At 38.9% G+C, this 14,377-nt stretch overlaps 1 protein-coding gene across 13 annotated transcripts in view; it reads left to right on the top strand.

The window, feature by feature from the left end:
- Nucleotides 1-14,377, top strand: part of TENM1 (teneurin transmembrane protein 1) — a 782,075-nt gene that overhangs the window by 735,313 nt on the left and 32,385 nt on the right. For all 13 annotated transcript variants that reach the window (XM_085546285.1, XM_085546289.1, XM_085546287.1 and 10 more), the window contains one exon: nucleotides 5,859-6,013. In XM_085546285.1, coding sequence (XP_085402411.1) covers nucleotides 5,859-6,013 — 155 coding nt within the window. The remainder of the gene's footprint in view (nucleotides 1-5,858; nucleotides 6,014-14,377) is intronic.

The following is a 14,377-nucleotide window of genomic DNA, read 5'->3' on the forward strand; positions in this document are numbered from 1 at the left end:
AAAGATGGGGCCTTTTGAACATTAATCTTGCACAATTGTGTGGTGGAGCTGACTTTGAAAGATGTTTTTAAACATGCATGGGTGATGTAGTTGAAACTTCAACTTCAATATATTATTTTTACTGCAACTTTCTTTAATTCTGTATAGAACTCAGACTAATGAGTCATGTAATAGATGACCAAGTACTTAAGCAAAATGTGAAATGGTACAAGGTGGGGACATAAAGTAAGATATGTGACAAGCCGAACACATTTATTACACAAAAAGATATTGAAAATGAAGTAGTAACTACACAAGATATTAATCACTGACTCAATTCTAATATCCTGAACTTTACTAAGCAACACATTTTAATTTTGGGGTGGGAATTCTGTTTGGTAGCTTGGGTTATTTTTTTATTTAAAAGTATTTATGGCATATCTAGTCACCAACGCTGGAACATTTAAACTGTCCTGAGTAATATTTATAATAGGACACTAAGGAATAGCGTCCTGATTTTACTAGATTAGTCACTAAATTTTGGAACAGTAAGCACTAAAATTAATAGCAATACCGAAGAGTTGTCTACTTAACACTGCAAAGGCAATTTCTGTATCAAAGGCAGTAGATACTTACCATTAACCCTCTGAAACCAGTGAGCTTTTCACATGTAAATAGGTTTGACTTTGCAGTGTTAATTGGCAGAGGCCAAGAGAGACTGAGACAATCAAGTTACCAGTTTTTTGCTGAGATAGTGTTTTCACATCAGTATACCAAGAAAAGTGATTTTCTGATTTGAATTACTGTGTGTTTTGAGACAGTCTCAGGATGTGCACTCAGGACAACTAGCATGGGAGAGCAAACTAAGTAACTTATGTCGAACCAGCAAGTCCCTCCAGTGACTGAACTATAAGTTACCGAAATGACTTTACAGCATTTGGAAACCCAAGCACTAAAACCAAAGAATCTACCATACATGTGTCTGCAGTGCATGGTTTTTGACTGCTGGGTCCAAACCAGACTTTGGGACTGGAAGATAGGTGGTTACATCTGTGCAAGCTATGTGGAGAGTCACTGCTGCAAAAGAAATTGAGACCTGCACTCTGGATTCAGCCTACCTGAATATAGTGCAGCAACCCCACTGTGGCTGCGGTGACCTCAAAGCAGGCATCAGGGAAACGTAGAAGGCCTGACTAAGTTTTAAAGCCCATGCATAAAAATGAGCATTCCAATCAGGCACGAGACCGTGCAACACGAATGGAAGCTTAAATTAAAAATCAGTTCTGCAGCTTAGTTTTATGCATTTTGCTTGAAGTTATTTTAGTAAGAAAATACTACTAAAAGAATCGTAGTCTTGAAAATGCGTTCACTCCAGTAGCTTACATCCTGAAATAATCAGTCTTCTTGCTCACCATCTGCAGCACTTCTTGCTAAAGTAAATAAAGCTGCAAGAACAACTGCTCAGATTAAACCTTTACATTTGTCAAGTCACAATAGGCCATTTAGGACCTGATCCTGCTCAGCTGGAGATTCCTCTTTGCTCCAAAAGGATGCAGACCAAATTCCTAATATGCTTTTTCATGATTCCTTCATAGGAATCTTCATAGTTAATCTCAGTCTTTACCATTTTATAAATTCATAGGAGCTTCTGAAACCTTCCATGCAGTTCAAAAAGAAAAGCAGAATGTTTCAGCAGCAGCTTGTAAAGAATAAACCAAGTTGCAGCTTGAAATAATCATATGCACATCAGAAGTGAAAAAATTCATCTCATGCCATTTTTGATTCAGCAAAATGCATTATTTTTCTTTGGCAGCCTTGTTTACTTATGATTTCAGAGGCCTGTAGAATCTAAGTGAACTTTTTGGGGGAAATAAGTTGTTCATCTTTATGCTAACCACTGTCAGCAGTAAGCATGACCCCAGCCATCATGTCATTGACTAGAAGCAGGGCATTCTGAAGTCAGTAGTTAAAAATGCTGTTTGCTTCAGCTTTGCTGTTCCACATCTCCAAAGAGAACAACAGTGAAGTGCAAGTATTGAAGTCATGTTCCAGCTGACAAAGAATTGTTAATTTTGCCGCTAGTACTAAGACAGTAATGAAGTAAAGATGACAAAGATCACAAAGTACCAGACTGCAAATCACTTGGATCATATTTTGAGTGGTGTATTATGGTAACATATAAATAACTAATTGCATAAAATTGCTTTAGTAGTTTCTAGATGGCAGCTTTAATTAAAAGCACCGGAGACATTTAGAAGTTTAGAAATAGATGGCATGTAATTTGCCCTTTTACCAACCATAAAATGGTAATTAACCAATTTGATTCACTTCTTCCTATTAAAAGTTTTATGAGAATCACAAGTTTCTTCTAAATACAATTTTTCTCTGGCTGAAGGTGGCATTCTCTTTTATCAGTCCTCGCCAGTGGTTTTAGATGTTCATGTATAAACTCTCCAGAAGCTTAATTGGAAGTTTTCAATGTGAAATGATCATTTGCAAAGTTTTTAGCTGAGCAAAAAAAGTGTAAATATTTAGAAGAAGGTAGTATGTAGCTCTAGCTGTTGTTCACTGCTGCATTCTGAAAAGGATTGTTCCGAGGAAGTTTCTTAAAACACAACTGTGGTCTATGACATACAGCAGAAAGACTCTGTCTTAACTGGGAACTGGCTGTATTAATTTTAATCTGTATTTTCCAATTTAATTATAATTCCACTGTGAATTTTGCTCCATTAACGATGCAAGGCCAAGTTTCAAGAGTGAAAGAAAGATCTATAACATTCATATGTATTTTGAATTTATACCTATGGGAACTACACACAGAAGTGATCAGTTAACTTTCAAAGTGTTATTTGCATTTTCAATAGCATATGTATGCACGCTAAGATCTGTCAGGAGAAATAACCCTCTACCAAAATCACTCCTCGGAGCACATAATAGGAGATAGAACAGTCAGCCTTCTATGTATGTCGTGGCTGTAATGAGCCCATTCAAGTACTATTCTGTGCAGAAAACAGAAAGAGCGAAACTTCTGCTGCCATCTTTTTTAGTGATGGTGCTTCATAGCCATGTGATCGCACCAGCAGCACTCCATTGCTGAATGCTTGTTAACAGAATTTAAATGGCAAAGCAGAGCAACACCGAAGAATGACCATTCCCTCTCACAGAGTGAGCAGTAACAACTCTTACACCCAGAGCAAATCATTACACACAGTGTATGCATGGGTCCTCTAGAAGTTCCTCAGTGATTAGACACTACACTGTACATCAGAAAAGGATTAAAATAAGCTCTTGGAGTGTGGATTAAGTGAAGCATCACATAAGATGTGATCAGGAACATTAATGAATCCAGCTGTAACAATGAATAAACCGGAGCAGTTGAGTCACAAACCTGCATTTTCTTTTCTAATGGAAGACTTACACAGGGCATTTCTCAACACGTTTTAAATGCATAAGTAATTTTTTCAAAAAGGCAAAGTCACATTATTTTCATATATAGGAGTGAGCACAGGTCTGCTGTTGAATATCTATATGCTAGTACTTGAAGAAAGTTAGCTAACTAGGCAGTACAGGGTGTATATCATCTTCTGCTCAAATGCTGAAGACATGGGCTTGTTTATGCCACGCTGGCATATATGCTTCCCCTGCAGATAGCCTGCCTTTCTACCGTAGCTGGAAAGTAAAATATGTGTTGTTATTGCTAAAAGATCTTTGGTTTTCTTGTGTAGTCAGTGTTTGAAATCCATTCAACAACGCAGCTGAGTAGCTTTGTTTCATTGCTGCATAATTTCTGACTTTTACATAATGGCTGGTTTGCAGCCAACTGAGCCATCTGCTTGCAGGGAAATTGCGTAAAACAAGATGCACTTGCCCTGATGATGGATCCTGGCCTTGGTTATCCATGACATGGATCCAGCCCAGGTGAGCAGTACTGCTCCTTGTTGCCCATACAGAGGCAGGCCCCAAGGCACAGCAGCTGTGTTGTAGGTCCCACCCTCATCAGATTTCTCACTTCAAAGCTTGAGCTATGCTGAAAAGCTAAGCAAGTCTCAGCTCATCTTTCTCTGTCTGATATACCAACTGATACAGCTCCACAAGGCATTATCAGGAAGGCTAAAAACACCTCCAACAATCATGGCTGTGTTCACACACCATCCATACCACAGTGGGGCTTTTTTTCTCCCCTTTCTTCAGAAAGATCGTTGAAGAGACTTGAAGAAAGCTGTAAAAGTTAAGGGGCTGGATCTGAAGAGATCTTCCCACATCCAAGAAGAAATTCTAACATGATTTCCTAACAGCTTTTTCATTTTCTAATCCATTGGCATACTTTAACTTCACCATGCAATACTGATGAGAGCAGTGCAGAGCCCAGGAAGGATCTCAGGTATGCAGAGTGCCTCAGCAAAAGATGATACCCAAGGACCCCCAGCTTCACCTGCTCTGTGGCCCCACACTGTGGTAGAAGGAGGTGAACATAACCCTTCTCATTTACACATATACAAACCAAAGAGCAGGTCATGAAACCTGGGCCATCAGTCTACCCGGTATGGGAGAAAGAAGACTGTGTGGGACTAGGAGATGGGGGGAAAATTTATTTTTTAATTTTCTTTCCTCATGTATGGAATTGCTGCATGATATCCTATGCTGGCAGGCAGACAAGTATTTTGTAAACTCAGAGAACATGCATCTTTCAGTTGTGCTAAATGCAGGGGACAAAAATCAAGAACCATACAAGCCACTGTCCAAACCATCTGTTCAAGTCCTCTGCCTTTCATTTCTGTGCAGCAGAACATAAATTCATTATTAAAATAGCTTGGCTGTGCACAGCAGCTGCTATAATTGCAAAGTTATGCAACTTTAAATGGGAAATTATGAAGTAGTTTAAAGCAAGAAATTGAGCGAGTTCAGTAGAAAAGATTTCACAAACCTAACATGAATAGAAGTGCTCTTCTAGCTATTTTCAACATTTCAGGGAAGAAAGATCTTACATATATTTCACACTATATAGAGACATCTGACAAATATTGAATGCAGAAAGAAATGAGGAAAAACTATTATTCTAGGATAGACCAGGGTCAGGCATGGGTTGTGACACAGGGGCAAGCACTCTGTGCTTGAGTTTCCCCAGTGAAATACAGAAAATATGGAAATATAGAAGACCGTGGACTCTGCAGTGTCCTCGTGTTTGTTTCAGGGTCCAGCTCTCCTTTGCAATGTAGATGTGCTAGAGCTAATGCAGACCCAGCAGCGCCAGCTCTTGCTGGAGCCACTCTTGCCATGAGACTGGTTCCAGTAGGTGACCTTGTGCTTTGGGCAATACCATGCTGCAGTACATTCTGCAGTGCAGGTATTCCTTCCTCCTGGTAAGCAGAGCCCATTTTGTACCATCGGTATGTATAGCCCCCATACTGAAAAAGACATTCTTCCTTTCTGTGAGTGCTTCCTACTTGCTCAGATGCTCCAGGAAGTCACACAATGAGTAATACAAAAAATTGCTTCTGCATGAGAATTGGGAAAGTGGAAAATGAAGAAAAACCAAGTGCAAGATAAGCTTTTCGAAAAGCTGATCTTGTCCTGCTCTGTGATGAAGGCCATGAAGCTGATGAGCATTATTTAATGTTATATACATGACAAGAAAAGCATGTGCTTATTTGTTCTGTTTCTTCCTTATATCTTCCTTCTTTTTCTGTGAGTCATAGGCAGTCTGATGTCTGGTATACCATTTGTGTAAGCCTCAAATAAGTAATAGGTAGAAAAAAACTGAGTTGTACTTATTTTAATCATCTGATTTTCAGAGCCTTAGAAGGAGTGGAAATATTTCTTTAATCTGGAAAATGTCAATGCTAACACTTCTTTTTTTTCCACCCTTTCCTTTCTTGTAGGTATCACTATAGATAAGCATGGATTTATTTATTTTGTTGATGGTACCATGATTCGGAAAATCGATGAGAATGGTGTGATCACAACAATTATAGGTTCCAATGGCCTCACATCAACCCAGCCATTGAGCTGCGACTCTGGAATGGACATCACTCAGGTAGGTACCTGTTTTTTGTTTGTTACCACTGTTCTGCACATTGTGGAGACAGGGGGATTGGTTTCTTGTACAAGGATTGTATATCAGAATATGCTAGGTGAATCAGATAACTCTGAGCTGCTCAGTGTGGAGTGAATCTTTCATTCACATTATTATTTCAAGGTGTATTACATAAATGTATAAGGTGTATTACATAAATGCAAAACTCTGTGTTTGATTTTATCCAGGAGTTTTCATGTGAACGTGTAGACAGTGCATAATGAATGTATACTGCTTTGGAAGGTTGCTAGCTAATTTCAGATACAGCTTCCTAGGTGTTTGTGGGATGTTTAGAGTACTTTCCTTGAGTCCCGTATTCAGACTTATTGGCTTGAACTGCTAAATGGAAAAAATATATATTCTGTTGACATCTAAGGCTGTTCTAAATCATGGGAGAGCATTACAGTATGTAATTACAAAAACAGCAGTACTTTAGTGAAGCTGCTGCCTTTCAGTGCATTTCTCCAAGTGCTTTTCAGTTCTTATTTCAAGAGCAGTGTAAAAGAAATTGGACTGAAGCACACTTACTGTCTCTCTAGTTTACACTGAAAAAGATATATAGATAATCATGAAGAAACATGAATAGCACTCCTGACTAGTCAGTGAGCCACCCTTATAGATAGCATAAGGAAGGGATTGGCCTTTGCCAATAAATACTTGAATTAGTCAGTTTCAAAATTGGGAAAATAGTATTTGAAGAAAACTTGAGGCATTCATGTAGCTTACAAAGGGTATAGAATGGACTGTGAAAGCTAATAACCAGCATCCTGTTGATTTTGCATTTCATTTTCTCCCTGCCCTTCCCTCAGTCTTTCACAATTTCAAAATCACAGCTAAAAATATACTGCAGAACAGTGGTAAGAACTTGTTCCTAGTTTCTGAATAGAGTTTGAATAACAGCAGTAAAAATATACATGTAGAATATGGAGTTAATGACTTGGGTAGTTTTTATCAAATTTCACAAGGACAGACAATGGAGTATAGGGCTGCCATCACAGCAGCACCTGAGGATTGTATTACTAGGGTCACAACTGAAGATAGTGTCCTCATTCCACTCTACTTGTCACTAAGCATTTGAAAATGCAAGGCAGGGAAATGATAGATATACCTTCTTATTCTCTCTGGTTCAGTAGATATGTAGCTTTTCCATGTAAAGCAGAACAACATGGTCAAGTCAGTTAGCTGTGCTAAGCCCAAGCTTAAACTAGCCTAGTAGTTGTCTTAAGGACATGTTGCTTCTGGGCACCTAGACTTCTGCTCCAGCACCTCGTCTTGTAGGATAGCCAGTCCCGCAGATGATGAGCAGAAACCCACTGAAGCAACCAGTATTCTGTAGCTGGAGGCACTGACTCTCCGCTCCATTGCTGCAGACCTGCTGGCAGGAGCCATGCTTCATGGAACTTATTGCTGCCTGAAGCACGTTTGCTTGCTTCTTGGATACATATAACAAGTGCCTGGGGCATCAGTAACCAGATTAGAGATCTCAAAGGGGCAAGGAATGGAGCCAGGTGAATTGTCTTCTCCCTGCCTTCTCCTTGTGATGCACGTATAAGGCTGTACACATAATTGCTTTTTTGGTCATATAATGTACATGTGTGTATTTATGTGCAAGTTTTTGCCCATTTCCCTCATTTTGTTCAGTAACAAAATCTTTCACTAGATCTGAAATGCAATGCTTTATGTTGATAGTTTTCTATTCCTTTTAAAAAATGCAAACACCCTTTAGCAAATTACTTTCAACAGGGGGTCTGGCAAATGTGGAGATAAAATGGTTTTGTTTTTAACATGAAAATGAAATTGAAAAGGTAAACTTTTCAGGTTCAAATCAAATATACCAAAGATGTAAATAGCTTTGTCCCCTAAAATCTGGCTGGCTGCTTGCTGGAAACAGATTGAGTTTACCTTACTGTGCAATACAGGCCCAATGCCATGGAGAAAAAAACTTATGCAAAATCATAGATAAGAAGATGTATGTCATAAAGCAAGTTCTTTGTATTGCTCTTGGTGCATGGACATTCAGCTGGGATAGTGCCTTCTTTCCATAGAAGCAGAAAAGCACTTCTTTCTCCGTGAACAAGTCTTATGCTTCGATTTCACAGTGTCTACAGGTATCTATTGCAATGGATTTCGAAAAGTTTGCAAAGGCTTCAACACTCTGGGAAATCAATGTACTTTCTTATCACAGACAGTGAGGCAATCTTCAGATAAATTGAGAATGCATGTCAGTAGATATTCAAAACAACAAAATAAATGCTGGCATATTAAATCATCCCTAAAAAGGCAGCCAAAGCAAGCTTTAGTATAGTATTACTTACTGTCTAATTTTCTGTCACTGGTAGGTGAACTAACATTGCTAGCAATCTGCAGTATAGATGTACATGTTGCTTAAGGAAGAATGTCTTGTTCAAAACATCTATTTTGTGGGTTCCTAGGTGACTCTTTCTATTGAAGTTTTTAGCAAAATCCAGAATTTTGAGTATTTGCACATATTTTGTAAAGCATAGACACTAAATGAATACCTCAGAATGCATGTCTGAAATGTAGCTCTTATCAAATTTGCTTGATAGGATTTTTATTTCTTTTTTTCAAAATCATTGCTGATAACCAGAAAATTGAGAAATAATCACAACCCATTGAAGTCAAGCATGTTAATCTGAAATTAAATCAAAGAAAATAAGGGATATTTTCACTTATTAAAAAATAATTTTGTGTCCTTGCAAAGAACACTCAGGTTATTCCAGCATGGCATCAACAGTAATAAAAAAATGAATTTGGCCATCTCCAGTTAGATGTTTTTTGGCTAAATTACAAGTGGCGTTTACATCAAGAGAGTGTGAGTTGCTCACAAATTGTGTGTTTAGAGGGACTTACGAAATAGGCAAATAAAATCAATTCTCAAAGCTAAATTTGCTCTGACAATGAAATCAACAACTTGCTCAAAATCAATATATCTTGATTTACTGAAATACTAAAATGTACTCTTGAAGTAAACACATAGAATAACTGCCTGTTGTGAAAACTACTATAAATGACAAGCTTTCACTTTAAGGCATTCACTTTAATATATGAGTTGATTATGAAAGTGTTTAATCATTTATTCCAATATCAGGTTTGACAGAAACACATCTTTCTAATCACTCTGTGTTTGTTATTCAGTGCTTTCTCATTCTTAAGAGAGAATTTTGTATTCATAACAGATAGGGATGGGGGTAAGGACAGCTGTGGTTGAAAAGATTATGTGTTGTGGCAAATAAACTACCCAGCTTTGACTAATTGCTTTGATCTCATACTTCACTCTGAGGGTGTTAATCTGAATTTAGAAGGAATAGGGCATTAGGTTGAGGTATTTATATGGTATTCTGGTCTCCTCAGTACTGTTTCTGCATGTACAAAGCAAGCTTGAGTGACTTCTCAGCACAGTGCAAGTTCATTTCTTAGTGAGAAGACCACCTAAAGAAAACTGCACATCATAACCAGATCTATGAATGTGCTTTATACATATATATGTACTCAGCGCTCACCATGGATGCCAGAATTTTGGTGGACACCTACGTTAAGATTAGCTGTCTGTCATCTATCTTCCTCCGTGTAGAGCTAGTCATCCTTTTTGTAAATGCTGACCCCAAAGCTCTGAATATTGCCACATGAACAAGGCCTAAACTTCTAAGGTAAAACATTTTTCAAGAATATTGGAAAGACTATTCCCTCAATATGTGAATGTAAATATTCACCTCACTAATATACAGCAAATCAGAATCTTTGGCTGATTTCCAACAAATTTGCAGAGGAAAATTGCCTTCCTGGCAATTAAATTCCTACAAGTCCCATACAAAATATTAATCCAGTTACGGGAGAAAGACCTAAAGTGCCCTTTCAAAAGGAAATATTGCAGCACAGTCTTTCTTTTATTAAACTCTAGAGAATCCACTCAGGATCTAATAAATGCCCCATTCACAGGAAGAGCTTCGTTTGGTGCTTGGATTTTATTAAACTCCCAAGTCAGTCAGCCATGAGACACAAGTCCTTAGGAAACTGGACTTCATTAGGTCCAGTGTTCCTAGAAGTTATATTGACATGGTGGGAGGTTTTGTGTCAAAGGAAACATATTTCAGCTCAGGTTGAGCAATAAGCTTCCTTTCTCTTCTGCCTCCATTGCTTTGGTGAGAGCTGAGGAGGGAATTAGCAGATATCTTGCAATTTCCTCCCCTGTCTTTCCTCCCATGAGAAATATGTGGGCTGAATTTCCACCACTCTGATCCTCGAATCATTTATATTTTTGCAGTTAGTGTTTGGGAACAGCATAAACCAATCTTGAGCGCATTCCCTGTGAATGAAGAGACTGAACGTTTGCAAGGAAACAGAAAATGAATCCCAAGAGCTTTCTCTTAGCCTGAAACCATGGCCTTGTTCTCAAGCTGATGTCAGTCCCAGCAGGCATGAGCCTGTGCCAAAGCAATAGCTCTGGCCTGATTGATGGTGTTAATAACTGTCACTGCTGCGTTGCAAAATGAAAGGTCTGGTTTGAAGACTTTTTCTTGACATTTGCACTTCATCAGCTTTTGTTCAGCAGTTCTCTGTGTGAGGGAACCATCTATATTGTGTTGCTTCGCATAAACTTCAGTGACACTGCAAAATGTTTTGCTCCCTCATAAAAATGTGTCAGTGTTACTTATGTAGGCAATTTGCTTGCATGGGTCAAATTAAAAGGCACATCTCTAGAACAAGGTTTAAAGGGGAGTGACTAGACAGGGACCTGCACATGGCACAAGTGCCACATCCTAGGCATCCTACCTTGAACAACTGATGTGGAGGAGAGAGAAGAGAGCAGTAATTCTGCTGAAGACCCACATGAAACAGTGAAGAATGCTGAAAAGATTCAGGGGAAAAGATGAGCAAAATCATTTTAAAATGTAGTTTATTTCTCAAAAATGCAAACACTGACATTGCTCCCACAGTCACACATGCTGCAGGCGTTCCCCACCAGCATCTGCACAGGCACAGTACGCTTCAGTTGCATTGTGGATGCCTTTTGAACAGAACAAAAAGCTCCCAGGACACAGTGACCTCAGCTGAGTGCAACGATGAGGGGCTGCTCATCAGAGCAAGCAGCCTGAACAGGACTTTCCCTGAGTGCATTGGAAGCAGGAAAGGAAAATACAAAGACAAAACCATGATCTGATGAGTGAGTGAGAAGCAGAGGGAGAGAGCTGCCAGCATGAAAACTAAATGGATTCCAGGCTGAATGCTTTCAAGCCAGGTTGAGAGTAGGACAGCACAAACCAAATACAGGATTACGAAGAGCCCATTAATTAATTAGTATTGCAGGCTGGAGGAAGACGCACTGTTCCTGTAGGTGTTTATAAACATGACAGTATAAACTGCATTCTTATAAAAGCAGAAAGTTCAGAATGCCCTCTTGTTGCCTTATTTTAGCTGTAGGTGCTTCAAAAAGAAATGGCTTGGTTCTCCCTATAGCAAAAATATTCCTGCTCTTGATCTGCTTTTATTCTTCTTCCTCTGTGAGGCTTTTGATATGCTCTTCTAGTTAAGTGTAATTAATGCACCTAAAATACACAAATCCTCTGTGCTGTCCATTTAGAGTTTTGCAGAAGAACATATTGTGTGTATGCTTGAAATTACTGAACTGAAAGACCACAAAATGATGATTTGCAGGAGCTTTAATTCTTATTTGTGGTCTTCCTTTACAGGGGATGTTCAAATCTTTTTTTGTTTAGTCATTTTTTTCCAAATTTTTGATCTATGAAGTAGTCCAGAAAAGCTGATAGTAGACCAGAAAAACCCTTCCTCAAATAATTAGTCCCTGCAACCAGAAACCTATGCAAAACAATTCTGGTCATAATAGCATTTGCAAGAAAAAGACTTTTCTAGTATCCATACTTTGATGCAAAACCAAGCTGAAAGCCTCTTTTAAAAGGGATCTTCAGGTAGAAAATAAAATAATACTTTCCCGGGGGTAGAGAAGAGGGTAAGTGGCCTCTCTTTAACAGGGGCTGAGAGAAAGGAGGCTCATAGGATTAGGACCTCAGGTGGAAAAGAATCTGTGAGAGCTCATGAATCAAACTTGTAGGTGTATAATGTGATTTTTAGAATATCAAACAGAGAGCAGGACGGTTTCATCACACCTATTTTATATTCTAATCAAATTATTCTATCACTGAATTTGAAATATTAGTCATAGAAGTGAGATTCCGTGTGAAGAAACACTCCAATTTCTTCCTTAAAGTCCCAAGCGCTCTTTTTCTATTGGTCACCTGCAAAACAGCAATCTATTTCAATTACCTGCCATAAATAATGCATTACTACTGAGTAAAAATACTATGTTCATTTTAATCAGCTTTCAGCACTTGCAGCCTTTTCTTTGGCTATCAAGGCAGGAGGCACAGGACGCTTCATGTGACCCGTGACAAAGAGGAGTCATGGCAGAGTGTTTTCATGGCTCTCACCCTACCTTTTGCTAGAGACGGATTTAATTTTACTACCCTAATGAGAAACAGGAGGAAGTAAGTAAAGTCTGCATGATGTGGGTGCTGGCATGAAGGTAGCACTTCAGCACCATGTTGGTGCTTTCAGGTTCTGGCAGGGCTGGTCAGCGCTGAGGACCTCCTGTTGCACTTTCCCAAGCTACTGTCATCTCTGGTTGCCATGTGTTTTAGTTCTTATGCACAAGTCATCTCTTGTTTAAAGATGGCTTCAGTGCGATAAAATATGGTGATATTTATGGCAGGGGTGTCTGCAGTGCTGAACTGCGCTGCTGTAAATTTGTAGCACAGCTTTGCTGGGTTGGTGAGAGCCTGCAGTGGGTTGAGATATATTGATGACTATATCTGACTTTTTCATCTGTTAAGGAGACATAGTGAACAAGATGTATGCATGAGGAATAAATTTATACTTACTGTATACTATAAATGCATATGTAAATATTTCTATTTACAAGAATGCATATATGGTTCTTATATATCCTGCAGAGCTCCCATAATTGTTCAGATAGTGAAGGGCAGTCCTTTGTCAACCTGGAGTTTCCTAGAGGAGATGTGAGTGTTGATGGAAAACTGAAATTTTCTCTGATGGCAAACTATTGCATTTGAAACTATAAAGAGCAAATGTGGGAATGGTTGTATGACTGATAGCACTGTACCACGGTAACCACTGGGAGGAAGCTCAGAAAAGCCAGCACGGCGATCATTCTGGTGTGCAAATTGCTCCAGGTGCTAAGAAGAAGCTGGGAGTCTGTATATTGTGTCAAAACAACACTAATAATAACTGCTTACAAAGGGCAGGGCTTTGAAGCATGTCAGCATGAGGGAGCTCTAGAGAGTGTTGTTCCATTTCTGTCTCTAACTTCTTGGGTCTCACTGCTAGTTATAAACAAGGACTGGAAAGGTTTTAGCACCAGGAATTGTTGTTTTGGAGGAATTAGTGATATCTCTGGTATTACTGTTAGGACTGAGTTATCCTTACAGGGTACTGAAGTCAAATGAAAGCAAGCTGTGGCAGCTGCAAGAGTAATGCGGCAGGAGCTGCAGCTAGGGGATGGCAGCAAGGAGTGCCTGATTTCCACTTGATATTGGTTTTTCTTTGGCATCTTTTCAACCATTGTTTCTCATGAGCAAAAATGAGAATAAACACTGTGTCAGTGCAGGAAAAAAAATGCAAATGTCAAGATACAAATTGGTTGTACCCATTTGTAGCCTGCCATACAGAGGTTATGTTTATAGCTCTGCATTATTAAGTTTGGTACATAGAGAGACACGAACAGAATGATAGAGAGCACCATTCTCTGCAGTATGTTACTCTGACAATAACACTCACATTTACAAACAAATTAGCTAAAAATGTCTGAAGGACATTCGTCTTTTACAAACTGGGCCTCATCTCCTGCTGATAGGTTCCTTTGGGATGGGTATGGCATGCAAAATGATACACTGCCTTGGAGGATAAATTTATGAAATTTAGCAATGTAGGTCACATTGCAGGAAAATCATAAATGTCTGAACATCACTCAATAGCCATTCAATAAATTGCTCAAAGCAAAATGGAAAACTGAACAGCATGTAGATGTCTCTGGTGAAAACTGGAGAAAGTCATGATATGATGTAAAACCCTCCAGGTCTTCCATCCATATGTATTTCTTTCTTCTATTATACTTACCAGTTCAGTTAGATTTCTATGTCTGTGTCAATGGAAACAGTAAAGCCAATGTCTTTGGTGGTTAGTGTGAACTATAATAAGAGCACTGAACTGTTCATGAAAGATACATCAAAAATAGAGCAAATAGGAACAGGTCAGTGGTTGAAACTTGGTGTA

This window comes from Coturnix japonica, chromosome 4 (assembly GCF_054131305.1).
Source record: "Coturnix japonica strain WE chromosome 4, WE-NBRP24, whole genome shotgun sequence".
In the NCBI taxonomy this organism is placed as follows: Eukaryota; Metazoa; Chordata; class Aves; order Galliformes; family Phasianidae; genus Coturnix; species Coturnix japonica.